This window comes from Culicoides brevitarsis, chromosome 2, assembly GCF_036172545.1.
Source record: "Culicoides brevitarsis isolate CSIRO-B50_1 chromosome 2, AGI_CSIRO_Cbre_v1, whole genome shotgun sequence".
Lineage (NCBI taxonomy): Eukaryota > Metazoa > Arthropoda > Insecta > Diptera > Ceratopogonidae > Culicoides > Culicoides brevitarsis.
Window position 1 is genome coordinate 40489446 of NC_087086.1, and position 23629 is coordinate 40513074.

Below are 23629 nucleotides of genomic sequence, written 5' to 3' on the forward strand. Positions count from 1 at the left end.
AAAAAAAAAAATAAATTAATAAGATAAAATTAAAAATTAAGATAATAAGATAAGATAAAAAAAAAATATTTTTTTTTTAAATTTAATTAAAATAAAATTATTTTTAAACAAAAAGGTAAAATTCATTTTTTTTAATTTTTCAAATTTTTCTAAAATTAAAAAAAAAATGTCAAAAATTAAAGTTTTTTGTCCCAAATTCATCCCGCATTGATGTAAAATTACCGTATAATCGAGTCAGAATGATCGTTATTGCTTTTGTTTGCTCCTTACCGTTAATTGAAATTAATATTACTTAAAATTTAATTTCCAACATTTACGACCAATCAACGACGAAAGTCCCCTCGATAACTTAATAATACGCGGAAATTTAATTGCCTCTTCTTGTTGCTGCTGCTCTACGTTGTTATTATGCAAATAATTGTTTTAAATTTTATTGCCGTAATTAAAGTTGTTATAAATGTCTCTTTTTTTGTGTTTCGTTCCTCACTAAAAAAAAAAGTAAAACAAACACATTTTACGAGTTTGCTCCTTTTTTGCGTGGCTAACCGAATTTTCCTTGTTTACTTTCCAATTTTCGTTTCGTGAGAGGAAAAAAAGCTTTTTAATTTCATAAATGGCCTTTCGTTCTCGTACTGACGAACATTGTGCACCGAAAATTCTAATTTAATTTTCGGGACCAATTTCAATTAAATTAATCTATTTCTCAAGTTGTTAAAATGTTGCAGTATTTGCACAAATTCACATTTCAATCTAATTAGAGTGTTGTCGCAAAATGTCGGAATTTCTCTCTGTGCAATTGCGTAACGAGCGACGTTTAACTTGTGTGTGTTTATTAAGTAAATGAAGTGAGGAGTCGAAGTGGGATGAAGACGAAAATTAGAGAAAATTAAATTATTTTCTCGCAAAACAAACAAAAATATCACAAAAAGCGGCAAGATGATCAAAGTCTTGAGTCAATTTAAAAATAAAAAGCACCCAGGGGTGCTGTCTCCGTTTTTTGACACATCTTTGAAACGAGGAGCAAAACATGAGACAATACATTCATTAAAAACATATGTATCTTAATATCTGTTTGTTCAATCTCATGCATAATAAATAAGATGAAGAAAGAGCTTTTGCACACATTTTCTGGCAAAATTTTCTGTGTCGTCGTCGTCGCATGCTGCTGCTGCTGCTGATGTGTTGTGTTGATCATGATAAATGTTTCTAAGCAAATTTCTTCGGTTGTTTCGTTTTCTTCGAAAGATGAGTTCAAAGTGTTGTTGATGCTTCTTGTTTTGTCTCTTTTTTGCTTGTTTACTGCTTTTGTACTTTTTTTTTAATGAAATAACGAAGTTTCTTCCTCTTGGACTACTTTTGACATGACAACTTTGTAGGACAGTTTGTGAAAAGTTTTTAAAGATGGTTAGGGGTTGCGGCAAAAGACAATGAACTTTGATGGAGCTGATAGTGTTTTTTCGGTTCAGAAGGGTTTTTGTGAAAATTTTGTTTAATTTTGAGGAAAATTCGTCTGAAATATGAAAAAAATTATAATTAAAAATTATTTTAAGGCAAAAAAATTATTTTTTAATTAAAATTATTTAATTTTTTTTTTTTATTTTTTTAACTATTATAAAATAATATTATTTTTAATTTATAATTATTTTTTATTTTACTAAATTTAATTAAAAATTTTTAAATTTTAATGTTTTAAAAAAGATTTTGATTTTTTATTAATTAATTAATTTTTATTTAATTTATTAATTAAAATTATAATTAAAAGTTTTTAAAGCAAAAAAAAAAATAAAAAAAAAATTTTTTAAAACAATTTTTTACTTTTTAAATTTTTTTTGTTTTTTAATTTTAATAATTTAATTTTTATTTTATTAAATTAATTTAAAAATTTATAAAATTTAATGTTTTTAAAAATATTTTAATTATTAAAATATTTTTATAAAATTTATGTAAAAAAAATTTTAAAGCGAATGTTTGTATTTTAAAAAAATAAAAAATAATGACAAAAAAAAATTTAAAATTTTTATTTTTAATTAAATAAAAAATAAATAAAATAAATAAATTTAACTTTTAAAAATAATTAAAAAAAAATTAAAAAATCTTAAAAAATGCAAAATTTCAAATTTTTTTTTTGTTTTTAAATTAAATTAATATTTTTTTGTTTCTTTAATTTTTTTCTTAAAATTATTATTAAAGAACATCTTTAAAATTTCGAGATAAAGTAAGATATTTTGTTTGCCTTTCAAGAAAATTATGTAAAGTGATACTTTTTTCTCAACTTTTCGTTTTTTGTAAACTTTGTAAGGAAATTTAATCACTAATGATGTTTTATTTTTTTTCTATAAAAATAAAAAAAAATATCTTTAGGAAGTAAAGTTTGACTCAAATTTAATTTTACTCGATTTTTCTCATCCCATAAAAATTTTCATATAATCTGACTTTCGACCCAAATTAATTCATGTCACAGATATTTTTTCTGTTCTTCAACTTTTTTTTTCCACGAAATCACTTTTAATTAATAAAAAAAAAGTTTGAATTATCTCTTTTTTTGACAAACAGCAAACCAGCAAGCAACCAAACGACATCCTTCCAAAATATGTCACGATAACTGAATTAATCTGCATGACATTTTCCCAATACACACATGTCGAAGTTCCGATGGCAACGAGTTACCTCGATATTGTAAATAAATTACTGCTGGGATGGAAGTTAAATCTGTGGTTTGTGTTACCTCATTGTTATTGTTGTTGTTGTTGCCTTTTATTAATATCATCCTGTACGAGTTGGCGGTGTCAGATTAATTTGAATTGCAAATAATGCCGATTGGCGATATCGTTTCCTTCATTTTTTTTCATTTTTACTGTTTTTGAACTTTTCGCATGAATTGGCATCCCTTCCTGTAATTCAGGGTATCAATGGAGACGTCTGGTATTTTTTTAAAATTTTCACAAATGTCGTTCTAATTGAAAGCTAAGACCAAATCAAGACAAATATTTGACATAAACTGCTATTTACGTTTGTACACATGAATAATTGAGATAATGACCCGACAATGCATCGAACAATTTATTGTCAAGTGTCATATGGAAATTGATACAAAGCAGTATCTCCCAAACCAATAAACATCCAGGGATGCCAAAAATTTTGCCCGAAAAATTAGTTAGGGTAATTGACAACGAAAACTAATAAATGTTCCGTAATTGAGGCAAAGTGAAACAATAAATGATAATTAAAACAACGGTAAAATTGTGATGTAATACTGCGGAATCGATGTAAATGACACGTATTTCCAACATTTTTCATCATAATAATTTTTCTCGTAGAAATTTAAATTAATCACGCTTTGCTGTTTTTTAATTTTTCTCTCCCACTTTTTTTTTCTTTTTGCTCTGCATGTTTCGAACAAAGCTCGAATTTGGTGTTAATTATTATTCTAAACATGTTTCAATTATGTTTTTCATTTTATTTTATTATATGACACAGACCAGAAATGTACAAATGGAATGGCCGAGAGCTATTTTCAAGTAATGTAGAAAATTAGAAAATTTTCTATATGCGAGGAGAAGACGAAGGAAATGAAGAAATTTGATCATGAATATATTAAAATTGTCTTAAATAAATTAATTAAATTTTTCTCGTGTATTAAATGTGTTTTGCTTCGTTTTCGGAGAATTATGCTGAATTTGAAGTTGGAGGAACAAGTTCGATGGCATCGAAAAGTTTTTGATAAGGGATTTTTTTCTGAGAAGTCATTGCTCTTTCTATTGATTCTGAGAGGTTTCAGCTTTAAGATCGATATTTTTTTGGTAAAATTTTAAATTTTTCTTCAGAGCTGAATATTAGGTCAACTTTGAGGCTTGTTAGCTCTTACTTTTAGAAATCTAAGTTTGTTAGTTTTTGTTAGAAATTCTTCAAATGACCTTCAGCTTTTATTATTAGACTATCATTTGGTTTTCGTTTAACTTTATACAAAAGTTAGCTCTTACCTAAATTTGTTAGTTTTTGTTAAATGACTTATTAGAATGACCTTCAGCTTTCATTTTCATCCAATTTTTCATTTAAACTTAACTTTATCTAAAAGTTAGCTCCCGTTTTTCATCAAAAAATTTTTTTCATTTAGTTTTTGATCAATTTTAGATTTTATAGCTTTGAAGCTTGAAGAAATCTCAAAAACTAAATTCTTCAGCTTTCGATTTGATGGCCTAACTTTTTCAGCTCTTTCACAAAATACTTAGTTTTAGCTCTAAAATGTTCAGTTTTTGTCCCAAAACTTAAAAAAGATTGTCAGGTTTCATTCAGAATGCTCTGCATCCGTTTCAGCTCTTATTCAAGAAGTCCTAAATTTATTAGTTTTCATATTAAATTCTTCCCTGAGTTAATATCTTTTGAATTTCATCATGTTCTTGAATTAAATTCCAATCACTCAATCAATATTTTCTTACATCTACTTATCGAGTTACTTTGACAAAACGACAAATAAATGAATGTGAATTAAAAAACAGATTTTTTTCTCATTTTGCGCCATTTTTTCTTTCAATTCTATTTATTTTGTAATTTTCTCTCCTCTGTAAAGTGTAATTGAAGTGCCTTTTCATTCGCTTTTCCATCCATTTTAATTTTCTTTGTTTTTCACTCGCTTTTTGTTTGCTCCATCCAGCTTTAACGCCATGCAAAAATCATGCCAAAATATGCAATTCCGAATCTCTTGTTGGACAACTTGGAATGCTTGTCATTGTTGTGACAAAACATTTGCACTGCAAACTATTTGTCTTCTCCTCTCCAGATGGGTGATAAATGCAAATGGACAGAGATTGTGCATGCAAAAGAGGATACAAAAGTGTCAAGAAAAGAGGAAAAGGGTGCAAAATGCAAAAGGATATTAATTTAATTTTTCCGTTTCCATTTCCTCCATTTCGTCTCTTGCCTCCTCGTCCTGTCTCGTGTCAGGCAACGTGTGTTGTTGTTGTTTGTTTTTATTATAAAACGAAACATTTTGCACGACACAACAACAGAAGAATGACTTTTGCCCTTCTACAGCTGCAAGCATCGACTTTGTCCTCGGTGACAAATAACATTTGAATTACGTAAAAGTTACGAGAATCAATTACAGTTTTCTGTTCTTTCATCGCCTTCGTCGTCGTCGTCGTAAAATGTCAGAAGCAGGTACCTTTTTTTTACCTGACTGACTTTGTTACTTGCTCTCTCTGAGTTGATCGATAGTTTTAATTAATTTTATTTCATTTAATTCAATAAAATTGTCACACAATGTGATAAACGATATATAAAATGAATTTTAATTTACTGCACACACAACCTTTCTCTCTCTTTTTTCGCTTTTCCTCTCACAACAACTGTCGTTGTCAATATTTTACGTGTCAATGCAATCGCATAAAAAATACGAGTTTAAAGCAAAATGAGGAAAAAATTTCCTGATTTCCATTAGATTTTTTTTTATTTTAATTTTCTCTTTTATTTTTTCGTTCGTTTGAAGGCCTATTTTTCAAAGCGAAAGCAAATGAAATGAAAAGCAAGCAAATAACTCGGATAATGGGATTATGAATGAGTGATATGTCTGTCTTAGATTTTTCATTCACTTTTTTCTCTTTTTTAAATAAATTAAATCGCTGAAGAGACTTACCAGCTGTCATTTCGTCTGTCGATTTTTCTTAATTATTTAGATTTTTTTTCCAAGGAATTGATATTCTGAAATGAGACAAAAAAAAGATGAAGTTGATTAGAAATGCAGACAGTGATTTTTAAGGTCTTCTATTTGAATGTTTGGTTTTTGGGCAAAAGTTTTTTTTCGAAAAATTTGCAAAATGAATTTTTATGCAAAAAAAGTAAAAGAAAAATAGTATTTTGTTGCAATTTGAAAAAAATTTTTTTTTGGATGTGCGATTCGAAAAATTTTAATACTCGCATATTTCGATATTGCAAAAAACACACATTTTATTTCTTAATTATTCTGAAAGTTCGAATATTTTCTCATTATTAACTCAATTTTGTCAAAAAGTGCGTATGTGCGATTTATCCTTTCAGCCCTTCATTTCGTCTGTCGATTTTTCTTAATTATTTAGATTTTTTCCAAGGAATTGAAAGATATTCTGAAATGAGACAAAAAAAGATGGAGTTGATTAGAAATGCAGACAGTGATTTCATTTGAATTTAAAGTTAAAAAAGAATTGCAAGTAAAAGACGTCTTCAATAAAGAATTTTTTTTTCGATATTCGAAAAATTTTAACTTCGAATTTTCGATATTCGAAAAATTTTAACTTCGAATTTTCGATATTCATAAAATGTTTAATTGAATTCGAAAATTTTTATTTCAAAAAGCTGATGTTCGAAAAATTTAATTTCGAAAAATTTTCGAACTTTAATTCGAATTAATAAATTTCGATTAAAAAATTATAAATTTTTCTAAATTTTTTTTTTTCACACAATTTAAGCTTTTTAATAAATTCAATTATAAATCAAAAAATAATTATGAAAAATTATATAATAAAAAATAATAAAAATAAATAAATAATTAATAAAATTAAATTAATTTTAAAAAAATTAATTAATTATTTTTTTTATTTTATTTTATTTATTTATTATTTTTTTTATTTTTTGTATTAATTAAATAAATTATAAAATTTAAAAAATTTAAATTATAATTTAAAAATAAATAATAATAAAAATTAATAAAATTCAATTATTTAAAAAAAATTAATTAAAAATATTTTTAATTATTTAAATTATATATTTATTATTTTTAATTGAATAAATTATTAATTTTTTATTAATTTATTTTTTATTTAAAATTAATATCAACCAGTCGCTCCCATCCAATATAAAAAAATCATTCACAGAAAAATCATTTAAATTACTCCTAACAAAAATATTAAATTTTTTGCATCAATTTAAACAATTGCGATTGCTCAATGCCGCGCACCGTTAAAATAAAATCACCTTTAAAATAAATTCCGTAAACAAAAATCAACTTCGGAAATGCACAAAAAAAATTAAATAATTCCAAAAATTGTTTGCTGTTATTATTTATTTGTGATTCAACAAACAACAAACTTTTATTTATTTTTTTTTTCTAACAAATTCGTTTGTGTTGCGATCTGCACAAAAAAGCATGAAACAAAATTCAAAAAATAAAACAACAATTAATAATTTACAAAATTGTTGGTGCATTAAATTTATTGCTTTTCACATAAATTATCCCGAGCAAAACACTTCCTCTATATTTATTTTATTATTTTTTGCTAAATTTAATTTTTTTATTGTTTCAAATAATTACTCGCAGGCAGTTGGCAGGTGTGCGAAAAATATCAAAGGAAAAAGTTAAAAAATAAATTTAGTCACTTGTTGCCTACAAAAATTAGTAAAATTAAATTATTTGCTAAAAATGCCGGTTGTTAGCCTTGTACTCGAAAAAAAAAATTTTTTTTATCTAAAACTGCATGAATTTATCAATTTGCATGTCGTACGATATCTATTGCTCGTACACTGAACAAATAAAATCATCTAATATATCAAAATGAACAAATGTGTGCATTCATGTGAGAATCATAAATCGACTTAAAAAACATGCAGCGAGCACACACATGGTCATTTAGGACATAAAATGCTCGTTTTTTTTGCCTTGCCTGCCTGCTGTTCTGCCTCGCACATGTGTCTCTTTCAGTATTTATTTTATTTATTTCGGCGCTCCGTTCAGTAAGTCAGTCGCCGCCGCCGCCAATGATGAACAAATCTTCTGTGTTCGTGTTTTTTTTTTCAGTGCAGTTGATAAATGATCTCTATTAGGGTCGACACAGAAAAAAAATAAATAAAATAGTAAAATTGTTGTCTGAGTCGAGTCTAGTTAGAAATTAGGCGTCATTTCTGCTGTTTTTGCAATTTTAATTGAAAATTGCATCTTCTCGACGTAAGACTTGAAGAAAATTTCAATCAAAGTTGCATCATTGGAGCACGTGATTTGTGTCAAGTCGGGGAAAAAATTGGAGTAAATGCGATAAAAGTGTTTTTCTTTGATCGTTCTTGCGTGAATGGAAGTTTTTTTTAGCATAAAGTCTGTGAAAAAACATTTAAAGTTATTATTTTGTTACAATAAACTCACTTTCAATCGGCTTTTTTTACTGTAGATGCATGAATGCATGCGTGTGTTATTGAAGCTTGAACGTTTGCTTTGGTTGGGTTGCACACATGACGCGCTCAATTGGAAGTAAATATAATAATAGAATCGGAATGAAAATTGTTAAAGCGCATTTTGAAGTAAAAGTTTTGATTGTTTTTGTTAAAATTTTAGAAAAACATAATTTATTTGGTTAAATATTTTTTTTTTATTTTTTAATTTTCTATTAAAATATTAAAAAAAAAAATAAAATTAATTTATTAAAAAAAAAATAAGATTAAATTACGATTTAAGAGACATTTTTTACTCAAAATATTTTTAATTTTTAATTATTTTTGAATTAAAAAATATTAAATTTTATTTAAAAAAATTTTTCAAATTTAAACAATATAAATAAAAAAAAAAATCCGAATATTTTTTGAACTTTGAAATTTTTGTGAAAAAAAATACTTTTTTAAGTTAAATATTTTTTTTAAATTTTTTGAGCTTTATGAGAAATTTATATTAAAATATTAAAAAAAAAAAATAAAAATTTATAGAAGAAAAATAATTAAAATTTACACAAAATTTTTAATCTTAGAGAATTTTTTTCTTATAATATTTTTAATTTATTTTCATTTTTTTTTTATAATAAAAAAAATAATTTTTTTAAACTTCATAATGAAATAATAAAATTTGTAAAGTAAATTATCAAAAATTTAAAATTTTTTAGAATTTTTTCACTCAAAAAAAATTACCTTTCAGTTTAAACAAAATGAAATTTAAAAAAATATTGGAATTTTTTTTATAAATTTTAGTAAAAAAAAATTAAAAACTTGTCATGAAAATTTTAAGAAATTATCAAGTAACAAAAATTACAATTTAAAAAAAAATTATTTTTATTTTAAATTTTTTTAATTAATAAAATTTATTTTTTTTTATTTATTTATTTTATTAAAATTTTATTTTTTTTAATTAATAAAAATTTAAAACTTCGTCTTAATTAATTTTTTTTATATCAATTTTTATCGTTCAAAAAGACAAATTTAATTCCAATAACGCAAAATTTCTCATATTCACTCACTAAAAACCGCAAATTCACTGCGACTTACACACACAAAAAACAATTACCGGTGAATTAATTTCAATCATCGACGACGTAAATATTATTAACAGCACGATTTATTTACAAACAAAAGTTAGATAATAACAATAACAAATAATAACAACACTTCTGTAAACGGCGTTTAACACACATTTTTTTTGTACAAAGTCACGGCGCGACGAAAAAGAACACGTGAATGACTCTTTTTTTCTGTTTGCTCATCTAATTTGGAATGTAAATAAATTTTCGAGAGGATTTTTCGGCAAGGATTTGTGTCATGATGAGTTTTTTGCGTTGTCACATCACGCGAAATAATGAAGAAAGTGGTTTCAGTGTCAAGTGCGGGCTGTGCGATGAATATTAATTCGCTGTTTGTCAATCACTTGAGGCATTTGCGCCGAAGGAAAAAGTTCAATAATCGCTTCAAGAGCAGTTAATAATCGAACAATTAAGACAAAGAGCTGTAAATTATTTATTTCACAACGTCGTTGGTTTTGTGCAGTCCGCAAACAACAAAAAATATGAAATAAAAACAAATTTTTGTTGTTGTTGCTACATAAAAGTTGTTGTTGCCGAAAAAAGTTTATCTTGTGCGTTTTTCGTGTGATTAGAGGAGGGGTGAATTTTACTTTTTTTTGACTTTAACGAGTTCAAAATTGATTTTTTCCGTTGAAAGGTGAGTTTAAGATCGTAAGAGATGAACTTTAGATCTTAAAAATTTTTTTGTTGAAAATGGTGAAATACAAAATTTAAAAAGGTGAGTTTAAAAGATAATTTGGTGAATTTAATTTTAAAAAAATGTTAAGTTAGGCTATTTTTAACCATAATGGGTAAGTTAAAGTCATTTTGAACTCAAAAATCGATTTCTCGAGGAACAAATATTTACTTTTTTAAATTAGAAATGGACCTTAATTGACATTTAAAGAAGTAAAACTCACCTCAGATAATTTTCAAAGGATCTAAACTCACCTCATAAGATCTTTAAATTTGAATTTTTTAACGGTTAAGATCTTCTGAGGTGAAATTAGATCCTTTAAAAACTATCTGAGGTGAGTTTTTCTCCTCTAAATGTCAAATAAGGTCATTTTTTAATTAAAAAAGTTAATATTTTATGTTTAAAAAAATTGTTTTTGAGTTCAAAACGACCTTAACTTGCCTTTTATGATTAAAAATAGCCTTAATTTATCATTTTATAAATGAAATTCACCAATTCGTCTTTTAAAGTCGCCATTTTGAAATCTCAAATTCACCTCTTTAGATCTTAAATTCACCTTTTTTGTATCCACAGAGCATTAGATTGTTCAAATGTGCATTGAAAAACCATAGATTTGTTGGTTCATGTCAAAAATAATTGAACAGCCTTCTATTTTATGTCGAGCCATCGCAATTCATAACCGACAAATCCAAACCTTCAATTTTTATCCATACAATAAAATGAACCGCTTTTGATAGAAACCAACTTTGAAACTCTTAAAATTGCCTTCCATCAATTACAATTTTACAAATTTACGCAAAAACTGATACATGACCAATTATGAGTCGGTTACTGCAACTCAAATAAATTTTGGCGAACAAAAAAAGTTTATGGTTCCAATTGAATTATTTTCTCTCTTTCCCTCTCTCTCGCTCGTTTCATGGTATAACGCACAAAAAAAGCACAGGTGAAACATATATTGGTGTTAGCATGAAAATTAAGTTATTGGGCAATTATTGCTTGACGCTACTTTTGCTGTCGTTCTCCTCGACAACAACGAGGGAAAAAAATGCGGAAAACCCATTTCGAGAAATTTTTGCGCTCTTTCAAGCGAACGAACGAAAAAGAGAGGAAAAAAATAAAAACATGAAGAATATGATCGATTGTTGTTGCGGCGTGTAGCTGACATCGTGAGTAAGCGAACGAACGTACAAAGGCATTGGGAATTAATATATAGAACATAATTTGATCTTATCTATTTTTTGTTTGTTTTTAGATGATGACGATGAGAAATCATGACAATCGAACGGATTTTTCGAGTAATGATGATTGAGATGTTTGCACATAGAAAGTCCATGGCGTCATAGAAATTCCCGAAGTTTTGATGGAAATCCGCTTTCTAGAGAATTGGGTTGGTCCGGGAACGAAACGTAATTGATGAATGGCGATTCTGATGAATTTTTGGTAAGGCAAGAATAAATTTTTTGGATATTTGACGTTTTATTTGGAGATGTTGGAAAGACGTAAGCAACAACTTTTTCGACCTTAGTCGATAGAATTCTCACAAAATAAATATTAAAACTTGTTCAAATAAATAATGAATCATAGAGTTGAAGTTTTTTCGATAGTGACAAACTTTTTTTTTTGACAAAATTTGCATTTTATATGAAAAAATTAGATTTCACAAATTTAAGCGAAGTCCATCCGTAATTTTAATTATATAAATTTTTAATTTTTAATACAAAAATTTGCTTAATTTTTAATTAAAAAAAATATTAAAAAATAGGAAAAAAATAATTAAATTTTTTTGAGAATTAAATTATAAAAAAAAAATAAATTAAATAAAAAAAATTAATAAAAAAAAAATTAAAATTCTTTTTTCAACATTTTTGAGTTTAAATTAAATTTTATTAAACTAAATTATTTTTTTAATCAATAATTAAAACTAAAATTTTTTTTATTTATTAAAAAATTTTCATCTATTTAATATTTTTAATAAAAAAATAAAAATTAATAAATAAATTAAAATTAATTTTATTAAAAAAATATATTTTTATTTATTTTATTTTATTCATTAATTATTTAATTAATTTTTTTTTAAATATTAAAAATTAAAATTATTCATAAGAATCTGAAAATTATTTTTCAATATTTTTTAGTTCAAAAAAAAAATTTTAAATTAAATTATTTAATTTTAATCAAAAAATTAATAAAAATAGTTAAAAATTGATTTTTCTTTATAAAAAAAAAATATTATTTAAAATTTTAAATTTAATTTAAATTAAACTCGATTTAATTTTTTAAATAAACAAATTCTTGGAAATATCCTGAAAAATAATAAAATGCGCTCAAATTATTTTTTTTTATCAAAACTAACCTCTTGCAACGTCATTTCAAAGTATCATTTTTCGGCAGATAGAACATTCATCATCAAATTCAAGCAAAATATTTACTCAGCTTTATTGTTGAATTCTATTAAATACGCTGTCATTGTCATTTTTTTTTGTTGTCCTCCATATTAAAGAACTTCCAAGATAACATTCATCAGCCGAAAAAAAAGATAAATAAAAAATAATAAACCTCCGTGAATGTATAGAATTTTTCGCTATTATCATATTTATTTTAATATTCACCTTTTTTCTTCGTCTTAAAATGACTCAATTTACAAATTTGTATTTACAAAATGTCTCATTGCTCTTTTTTTATTGCTCGCTCTTAAAATTAGTGTCGATAAAACTTAATTTTTCAGTTCACTTCAATCACATGTGCAAGTAACAACAAGCACCTATTGAGCGCAACACAAAAAAAAAATCTAAACAATTCCATTCATAGCGCGCGGTCCATTCAATGCAAGTATAAAAGTGTACAGCGAATTTTTTTTGTGAATGAATGTATGTGTGGCTTTTTTTTCGCATATTACAATTTATTATAAAATATATTTTTTTAGCGCGCTTGTTGAAAACTATATGTATTAATCGCGAATCATTATTGCGGTTCATTCATCAAGTAGACGTTGCATGAGGCGGTTGTTTTGCAATAATTTCTAAAATAAAATAATTATTTTTGTGAATGATTTGAAAATAAATAAAAATATTTTTTTACATCGGAAAGAAATTTAATAAAAATTATTCAAAGTGATTTTTTAATAAATGAAAAAATTTTTTTAAAAATAAATTTAAATTAATAAAAAAAATAAATAAAATTAAAAAATATTAAAATGCATAAAGCAATAAAACTGGATAAATTTAAACTGTAAGTGAATAAATAATTAAAAGTGAAAAATTAAAAAAAAAATAAATTTGGTGAAAAATAATAATTCATTTAAAATAAAAAAAAAAATAATTTTTTCCGATTAATAATAATATTAAAAAAATTAAATTAAATTAATTAAAAAAATATTAATTAATTAATTAAAATAATAAAATAAACATTTTATAATAAAAAAAATAAGTGAAAAATAAAATTATTTATTTTTTAATAAAAATTTTAATTTTCTCGTAATAAATTATATTCAAAAATGAATGAAATTAATTTGAATTAAATTTTTTTTTTAATTTATTTAAAAAAATTTTATTATTAAATGTGTCAAAAAATTAAATTAATTTTTAATTAAAATTTAAAAAAAATTATTAAATAATAAAATTATTAATTAGATAAAATTAAAAAATCTTGAACAAACAAAAAAAATAATATTTTTTTAAAATATTAATAACAAAAAATTAAAAAAAATAATTTTTTAAAAATAAATTTTTAAATAAAAAAATTAAAAAAATAATTGATAAAATAAATATCAAAGCTCAATAGAAACATAAGAAAATTCGCGAAACATAAAGAAACCCAACCATTATGTGAACGCCTTGTACAAAAGTTCATTAACCCATTTTGAATGGAGACGCCTTTCACTCCAACTAATTTTTTTTTCTTTTTTCACAGATGTCTAATATTGGCAAGCATTTTCTGTGCCATAATGATCCTCGGCTCCCTGTTTCTCGGCTATCTCTTGTACGAAGATGGACTTCCTCGACAAAAACCATGCGAAACGGACTCTTGCATGACAGCACGTGAGTTGCACTTTGAAAATTTAATTGAACTCGTAACTTAAATTGCCTTTGATTAAAATCACAGTATGTCAAATGCGCTCGAAAATGGACCAAACTGTCGATCCATGTGATGATTTTTACGAGTTTGCGTGCGCCAAATATGATCGCGAGACTGCGATACCCGACGACAAGGTTTCAATGACGATTTTCAACCATTTCGGGGACAAACTTGTGAAACAAATATTGGAATTGTTGCAAGAACCGATCGGGGAACGAGAAATTAAGCCGTTTCGACAATCGAAGGAACTTTTTCAAAAGTGCATGAATACGAGTAAGAGCTTGAATTAAAGAATTTTTTAAAAATTTAATGATTTTTTTGATTTTAGGTGCGATTGAATTAGCAGCAGGAACTCCAATCATGAATTTAATCAACAAATTAGGTAAATTTCCGATAATTGAAGGAAAATCTTGGAACGAGACATCATGGGAGTTCTTCAAAACGCTCGTCGATATGAGACAAAATGGCGTCGCAGGAAAATTCATCTTGAAAGTTGCCGTTGATTTAAGTTTAAATGACACCTCGAGGCGAATAATTTATGTAAGTAGATTTTTTTTCTCTAAAGCCGCTCCAATTTTTTTTTTTATGTATCATTTCAAAAGTAAAAATCCAATGAGGCAAAATTTCAAAATGAAAAGTTTAAAATTTCATGAAAATTGACCGTTTTTTGGTCTTTTTTCATATTTTTCAAGAAATTTTCGATTATAAAAATATTTTAAATTTTTAAGAAATTTTGTATTAAAAAAAATATTTAAAAGTATAAAAAAATATTTGAAAAAAAATAAATAAAATATTTAAAAATAAAATATTAAAAAATATTTTAAAAAAAAATAATAAAAATATTTAAAAATATAAATAACGAAGTTTAATATGAATTTTCTTCTCTAAAAATATTTAAAAAAAAAAAATTATTTTTTAAAAATTTTTGACAGTTATTTTTATGAAATTTTTTTTTTAAATTTTTTTTTAAATATTTTTTTTATATTTTTTTTTAATATTTTAAAAAATATTTTTTGATATTTTTTTAATAATTAAAAAAAAAAATTTTTTAAATATTTTTTTAATATTTTTTTTAATATTATTTTTTTTTCCTTAAATATTTTTTTTATATATTTTTTAATACAAAAATTCTTAAAAATTGAAAATATAAAATATTTTTAAAATTTTTTGAAAATTTCTTGAAAAAATATGAAGAAAGACCAAAAGTCAATTTTCATGAAATTTTCAACTTTTTTTTATTTTATTTTTTTTATTTTTTCGACTTTTGAAATAAAGACTTTTGAAATAGGGACAAAAAGTTAAAAAAAAATTGGAACAGCCTAAAATCAAAAAAAAAAAATTAATTCGTGACTTTTCTTTTCTTCCTTCTTTTCGCATCGTTATTGAAAAAAAAAATAGTTTGATAGTCCCGAGACATCAGTTCACATCGATTTTTTAAAGTTCGGATGGAATGACACGTACGTCCTTAACTACTTCAATTACATCGTCGACATCCTCACGATGCTCGGGGCAACGCCAAATACCACGGAAATACGAGAAATGATCGAATTCGAAGTTAACTTAACGAAAATTGTCATTCCGCATCGCGGGCGACGAAATCCGCAACTTTTATTCAACGTCATGTCAATCGGCGACATGCAAAAACGCTTTCCCTACTTCAATTGGCTTAAATTTGTGCGAGATTCGTATCCAAACATGAGTTTCAACGAAAACGAGTTGGTTGCTGTCACAGATTTGAACTTTTTCGACAAATTCGGGGCACTTTTGGAACAAACTTCGAAACGAACTCTCGCGAATTACCTCATGTGGCGTCTCACAGCTCAAGCAATTCCTTATTTAAGCGAAAAATTCAAGCAACGCGACACGGATTACCAAAAATTATTTTATGGGGAGCACAAGAGACAACCCAGATGGCGGGATTGTGTCAGCACCGTGTTGATCGAGATGTCAATTGCTACCTCGGCGATGTATGTGCGTCGTTTCTTCAATTTCGAGTCGAAACTTGAGGCGGAAATCATGGTTGCCACGATCAAAGATGAGTTTAAAGAGATTTTAGCGACAGCTTCGTGGATGGATGACGACACAAGACATGCTGCTTTCGAAAAATTGGAGAAAATGACGCCGCACGTTGGATATCCGGCGGAATTGGAGAACGACACGGCCTTAATTGACTTCTATTCGGAGCTGGAAATGCCAAGTTCGACACTTTTCGAGTCAATTTTGGAAAGTAATCAATTTACGTACCGCAAATGGTCGTCGTTGTTGCGTGAAAAAGCGGATCGGAATGATTGGCGGATGCTCTCGAACATCATTGAGATTAACGCTTATTACGATGCGGCGGAAAATAAGATGAGAATTCCCGCGGGGATCTTTCAAGATCACTTTTTCAACTCAAATCGACCGAAATATTTGAATTACGCGGCGATCGGGTTCGTAATTGGGCACGAAATCACCCATGGATACGACGATCTTGGAAGTCGCTTTGATAAAAATGGAAATTTGAACAATTGGTGGCATAATGCGACGAAGGAAACTTATGTGAATAAGACGAAATGTGTCATCGATCAATATGGGAAGTTCCGAGAACCTTCAATGAACATCCCATTAAACGGAATTTCAACGTTGGGAGAAAATATCGCCGATAACGGAGGCATTAAAATCGCATATCGAGCTTATAAAAAGTACATGGAGACACACAAACCCGAACCAAGCCTTTTTTCGTTGAATTTCACGCCGGAACAGCTTTTCTGGATACAAAATGCCCAAACTTGGTGCAGCGTATATCGTTCGCAGACCTTGCAATCCCTTTTTAGAGTTGGGACATTGACTCCGGGCAAATATCGCGTTCTTGGATATTTACAAAATTCAGAAGAATTTGCAAGGGATTTTAATTGTCCGAAAGGCGCAAATATGAATCCCCTGAAAAAATGTGAAGTCTGGTAAAAATATTTATTTTTAGATTTTTTTTGTATTTATGTGATAAAAAAAAGATGAAAAGAGAATTTTTTAATCAAGTAACTAAGGCAGTATTATGTTAAATTATAAAATAATAAAAAAAACACGTAGTTTGTATTGTAAAGTAATTCTTTTTTTTTACAAGTGTTTGTTCAGTGCAGAATTAAATAGCCATGAAATGTTCAAATGACGACAAAACTATTGTTGTCGCATCTTGACGCGTTGCTGTGACACAGAATTTATTTTTTGTGGCGTAATTGGTGATGAATTTTGATGTTTTGAGTGGTAAATGATATTTGAAAGGCTTTTTGTGTGTTTGACAATGACCTCTGTGGAAGAGATTAATGACAAAATATGATTTTTTTTTTAATTTTTTGAAATTTATAAATTATGAAAAATATTTAAATTTTAGAAATTTATTTTGAAAAATAATTTTTAATTAATTTTTTTTCTAAATTTGATTTTTTGATAAATTTCCATCAAAAAAATATTTTTATATATTTTTTTAGAAAAATTTTCATACAAATTTTTATTTTTTTAAGAATTAATTTTCATTAAAAATTTTAAATTTTTTTTAGAACTTTTATTTAATTAAAAATTTATTTATTTATTTTAAATTAAAAAAAAATGAAAATTTTAGAATCAATATTGAAATTATTTTTAAAACATATCTATTTTCGAAATATTATTTTAAATATTAAAAAAAAATTTTTTGAATTAAATTTTTTGAGCAAAAATTTCTTAAAAATTATTTTCAAAATTAATTAATTTATTAAAATTATTAATATTTTATTTTCATTTTAAAGTTTTTAATTTTTTTCGAATTAACTTTTTTTTGCATTTAAATCCAATTTTTTTTACATTATTTTTCGAAAAATTTTTTTACATTTAAAAAGTAATTTTTTTTCAAAAATTAAATTAAAAAAAAAAAATTTTTTAAACAAAAATTTCTTAAAAATGATTTTTAAATTCATTTATTTTGTTTGTGAAAAATTATTTTTTTATTTAAAAAAATTTTTAAATATTTTTTATTAATTTTTTTTTCGTTTAAACTAAAATTTAAAAAGTTGTTTTTCACAAAAGTTTCCAATAAATAATATTTTTTTTTTAAATTTCTTCAAGTCAAAAAATCTTCAAAATTCCTTCAAAAATTTCGAACTTTTAATAAATTTTTTTTCAAAACATTTTTCAAAATTTGGCTTTTAAAAATTTTTTTTTTCAAAAAAATATTAATTATGCTGAAATTTTTGTTCAAAAATTACTTTTGCTAAAAAAATCTTACCCAAAAAATAATTTTTACTCTTTAATTTTTCCTCAAAAAAGGAAATTTTTACAATAAAAATGATTTTTCATCATTAAAATTTCCCAAACTGACCAAAAACTTGTCAAACAAAAACAATTTTCCTTCTCTTTTGACATCCGAAACGCCTTGAAAGACACAAAAACCTTTGTTCATCACAAAAAACTGAACCCAATTAATTTTGTATCGTTTTTGGTTTTCTCGTTAGCATCACTTGACTGAACACTTTAATTATGTCCTTACTCTCGATCGTTTTTTTTCTACCTTTTCTTCATTCAGACAACAAAAAATTCCTTGTCCCGTTATTTTTTGACCAATTTCACGTGAGCTTAACGATTTCTCGGAAAGTAAGCTAAAGACGAGGCGGCAGCAAAAAAAACAACAAAGAACCAACTTTGAACAATAAAATGACAATAAAGTGTTTGTGGCTACTTGTTCACTTGTGCTAAAAAAAAAAATAACGGAACATCAGAGACAGACGAGAGAAAAACAAGAGAACGGATGATAATAAAGCCACACCATAAAGTGTCAACTCAGGTGCATTTTAGTCGGTTTGCCACAATATTGTCTGTTCTCGTCTCATGTCGAATCGAAAAAAAACTTTTTTTTTTGTTGGAATTTTCGCCCCTGTAACTCTGCAACGAATGCCGAATAGCAAATGGAGACGCCTCGTAACGGATTTTTTTTTTGTGTGTTAATTTTTCAAATCGTGGATCAAGTAAATAAATGGATGACAGGGTAAGCTGTTTATATTAATATATGTTTACATTTTATATTTATCGCACTTTTTTCCGACGACGATGCGAGTTACTAAATCAAAGTTATCACACGGGGGTAAATTTAACAAAATTTATTTAGCTTGAATGATGTGTAATGTAATACATTCATCTTCTTCCCTTTTCTCGCGTTGTCGTTGTTGTCTTCGTTGTCACACACACACGAAAAACGTGTGAATCCTGCGAGAATAGGAATAAATCTCATCGCGATGTGAAAGTATAGTAAGAACCGAAAATTGTTATGATTGGATCATAAAATGATGTGCGAAGATGAGATTTAATGTGGTTTTTTTTTATTTTAATGTATTTTCCGTGTTCTACTTTGTTTTTTATTCGTTTTTTATAAAATTTTGTTGAAATTTTCAGAAGAAATAAATTAAAATTATTTTTAAACAAATTTAAAAAAAATATTTAAATATAATTTTAAATAATTAATTTTTATTTTTTTAAATTTTTATTAATTTTTATAATTTATTTTTTATAAATTAAATTTATTTAAAAAAATCTTTAAATTGAATAAAAAAAATTATTTAAAATTTTTTTCTATTTTTTTCATTTATTAATATTTAATTTTAAATATTTATTTTATTAAATATTTCATAATTTTCTTTTAAATAAACTTTATTATATTTTTTTTTTTTTTTAATTTTTTTATTAAAAAAATTAAATTTTTATTTTTTAATTTTTAAAAATGTAAATTAATTATTTTAATTGAAAAAATAAAAATTTTCCAATTACTTCCAATTAAAAAATTTATTTTATTAATTTTATTAAATTTTTTTTAATTAAATTTTATAAAAAAAAATTTTTTTAATTTTTTTTTTAATTTATTTTATTTAATTTTTTAATAATTTTAATTTTATTTAAAAAAATATTTTTTTTTTTTAGAAAAATATTCTAAAAAAAATTTTTTTGCCGATTCAAAAAATTTCCTTTTATAACTGGGTTAATGTGAATTTTCCTCACACACCTTCTTCCCGTAAAAAAAATTTAAAAGTAGATAAACATCATCATCCGGATTTTCCTGCTTTTTCGCATTTTCTTTACTTTTCATGAAAAAATATTGATTGTAATTTTTATCCGATGTTTGCTACTTTTGCTACCAAATGCGCGACAGTAACATCTGTAGCGAAGTATTTTGCATCCACGTCGTTGTCGATGGCGACAAAAGTGAGAGCAGAGGAGGGGGAAAAGCATCGTGTCACAAACAGGAACACATTAGACAACACATTAGTAAACACACACATGTGTGATGGAATTCATAACAACAAAGCCAGCGAGACGAAGACATTGAATTTGATTATATTAAACGGATCCTGATGCGATATATGGAAATTAGTGATGATGACGGTGTCGAAAATTGTTGAAGAAATGTAGATAAATGGATTACTGGATTTTCGTGAAATTTTTTTTTTTCGGGAAGGGGAGTTCAAAAAAGGTCGTTTGAATGTCTAATGAAGGTATGAGATGAAAAATTTTTTAATCATGGGTCATTTTTAATGAATTTTTAATTATTTTAGCAAGATTTTAATCAGTTTTAAGAGAAAAATAATTTTTAATTAGTGAAAAAAAAAAATTTTTAAATATTAAAAAATTATTTTATTTAATTATTAAAAAATTATTTTTTTTTAATTATTAAAAATTATTTTTTTTTAATTAAAAAGATTTTTTTTTTAATTTTTAATAATTTGAAATTATTTTTTTTTTAATTTTTAATAATTTTAAATTATTTTTTAATCGACTTTATGCCAAAAAAAGGAAATTTTATAGCACTTACATTATTTTTTTTTTCAAAAATTATTTTTTTATATTATCTTCGAGAGTTAAGTTGTGAATTTAAAGAAAATTAATAAGATTTTTTTTTTTAATTTAAAATTTTTATTAATTTTTTTAAAAATTTGTTAAACAAAAATATTTAAAAAAAAATTTTTTTAAGCGAAAAAATATTTTTCAGGTATTTAAAGTGCTAAATATTTAATTTTTAACAGAAAAAAAATTAATAAAATTTAATTTTTGTACCTATAACTTTTTTTGGATATAAAAAAACACTAAATGCATTAAAATTAATAAAAAATTTTAAAAATAGTCAAACTTGTGAAAAAAAATTTTTTCTAAAATTTTAATTTTTTTTTTTTTTTTTTGATTTTTTGAAATTTTATTTTATCAAAAATTAAATTAATTTTTTATTTAAAGATAATTTATAGCTCAAAAATCCCTTCAAAATCGAATTTTCGTAAATTTAATGACAATTTTTAACATTTTTTCCTTTAAAAATTTTTCTGACAGTTCAAACACTCCAAAAAATGTCATCCCATGGCGACATAAAACCCCTTCACAAAACCATAAATCACCAAATAACGATCCGCAATCATCCCAAACAACAAATTTAATCGCTTTTGCAGCCATCAGCAACTGCTTCAAACCCTCATAACTCTCAGTCGACGGCGCATGCAGCAGAAATCCCATCATCGTTATCATTTTTTATTTATCATGATCCATCAACGCTGCACGATACGCACGAACAATAAGCGCAACAAGATAAGAAGAAAAAAGTAAATAAAATGATAAAATAAAAGGTGAGACATTTCCTGCCTCCGAGTTGAAGCGATAAAAATCCTCATCTCGAGTTGTTAAAAGATTTTGTCTTGTATTTTATTGCGCGCGTTACATAACCAACACGATATTAACACTCCAATTTTTTGATGTCATGTCGATGTCACACGCATTCCATTGTTCCATCGGGTCCCGAATGATGTGCGGCAAGAACAATAAAAAAAAGAATGAACATCAAAATAAACAATAAAATGTGTCGCGCGTACATCCTCGTTGCCTTGTAGCGGGTGCAAAATACACAAAATTACATTATTTCGTAATACAATTTTTTTTGTTGTTTTACAAACAAGAAGAAAAAGACCGCTTGCGGCGCAAATTTTATTAAAAAAGTTGTGATAAAAACATTTTTTTCCTCCTTCTTCTGAACTTTGACAGTATTTCAGATAATAAAAAAAAGAAATTATCGCCAGACACGAAAAAGTCTCCGTTTTGAGGAAGTTCAATATATTTTTAATGAATGAAGTTTTTTTTTTTTTTGAAAATTGTTGCTTTTCTTATCAGTAAAAAAAACTTTTTTTTGCATTTTTCTTGCAAATGATTCGAATCGAACGATTATTATATTTTTCTCTCGTTAAATTCACTCAATTGCATCCGAAAGGAGTTTTTGGTGCGACTCGTTGGTTCCGAGAATTGCGAGCTTATTGCCGAGAAAAAAATTTAATATGTGGAAAACGATCTGAAAATTACCCTCTTATTTTCCATTACTTCCACTCAAGTACTTTTCTACAAAAAAAATTGAAAGAAAAAGTTTCTTGCGACATAATCTGATGTCTTTTCACTCAAAAAAAAAAGTAAATGTTGAAAAAAGATAAATAGAACGATATTCAATTCATTTACCTTCGCAAGACGATGCAAAAAAATTACGATTTTCCGAATCATTAGCATCCATTTTGAGTTGTCCTACTTTCGATGATAATTTTTTTTTTTTACACGAAACAAATTTTTTTGACAATGATAATCTATTTTGACATCCCATTTTTTATGATTGTTTTCGTTTATTTTTTTTATAAATTTCCATTGCCTATTACGGCTTCGGTTTCGGTCTCGCAGCAAAATCTCTCGACAATAGTCGTTAAAACAATGCCAACCGCCCGTCTTTTGTGTGAATGTGTGTGGCGATGGCATGCGGTGCTCGTGTTCGGTGAATACGTCGATAAATGGGAAATTTTTTGTGGGGGACTTGTTCATTCAAAATTTTATTTTTAATTTTTTTTTTTTAATTTTTAAAATTTTTTTATTATTTTTCTATATTTTTTTAAATATTTTTTTTATTATTTTTAGATATTTTTTGAGAAATAATTTTAAAATTAAATTAAAAATTTCATGGAAGCTATCATTTCAAAAAAATCAGTTAAAATTTGAAAAATGTAAAAATTTCTTGAATTGACAAAAAAAAATTTTTTAATTTTTCTTAAAGTAATTTTTATTTTTTTTTCTTATTTTGAATTTTATTTTCTATTTTAATATTTTTTTAATTAATCAATTTTCATTTTTTTTTTTTTTGACAAAAATAATTTTTTTAAATATTTTGTAAGAATTTATTTTAAAACTTAAATTTGAAAAATTTACGAAAAGAAAAATTGTGAAAATTTTAAATAAAAAAAAATAAATTTGTTCAAAATTAAAAAATGTAAAAAATTTTAAAATTGTTCAAATTTTATTTTATTTATTTTTTTTATTATAAAATTGAATTAAAATTAATTATTAAATTTGTGAATTATTTGATTAATTTTTAATGTCAAAATTAATTAAATAAAAATTTAAAAAAAAATAAATAATTAAAATAAAATTTGAACATTTTTAAAAAATTTTACATTTTTCACATTTTTTTATTTGAAATTTTCACAAAAATTTCAATTTATAAAGCTTTTTCCAATTTTTTTTTAATTTAAAATAAATTATCAAAAAAATTTTTAAAACTCTCAATTTAAAAAAATTTATTAAAAAAAATTTAATTTATTTTAATTTAAAAAATATAAATTTTTATTAA

The 23629-nt window shown here is 24.9% G+C and overlaps 1 protein-coding gene across 1 annotated transcript; it reads left to right on the plus strand.

Moving 5' to 3' along the window:
• The first annotated feature begins 13086 nt into the window (after positions 1 to 13086).
• On the plus strand, positions 13087 to 17065 carry LOC134831082 (neprilysin-2-like). Its single transcript, XM_063844725.1, has 5 exons — positions 13087 to 13149; positions 13831 to 13958; positions 14023 to 14268; positions 14324 to 14535; positions 15394 to 17065. Exons 1-5 carry the CDS (start codon positions 13115 to 13117, stop codon positions 16936 to 16938), a joined length of 2166 nt encoding a protein of 721 aa, XP_063700795.1. The 5' UTR covers positions 13087 to 13114; the 3' UTR covers positions 16939 to 17065.
• Positions 17066 to 23629: the final 6564 nt, after the last annotated feature.

Bases quoted from the DNA above. Each gene is read 5' to 3' on its own strand.
- LOC134831082 (XM_063844725.1), top strand. From the start codon at position 13,115: ATGCATAAAGCAATAAAACTGGATAAATTTAAACT. The intron at 13,150-13,830 runs GTAAGTGAATAA...CTTTTTTCACAG, and splicing joins AAACTGGATAAATTTAAACT to ATGTCTAATATTGGCAAGCA. The intron at 13,959-14,022 runs GTGAGTTGCACT...TTAAAATCACAG, and splicing joins GGACTCTTGCATGACAGCAC to TATGTCAAATGCGCTCGAAA.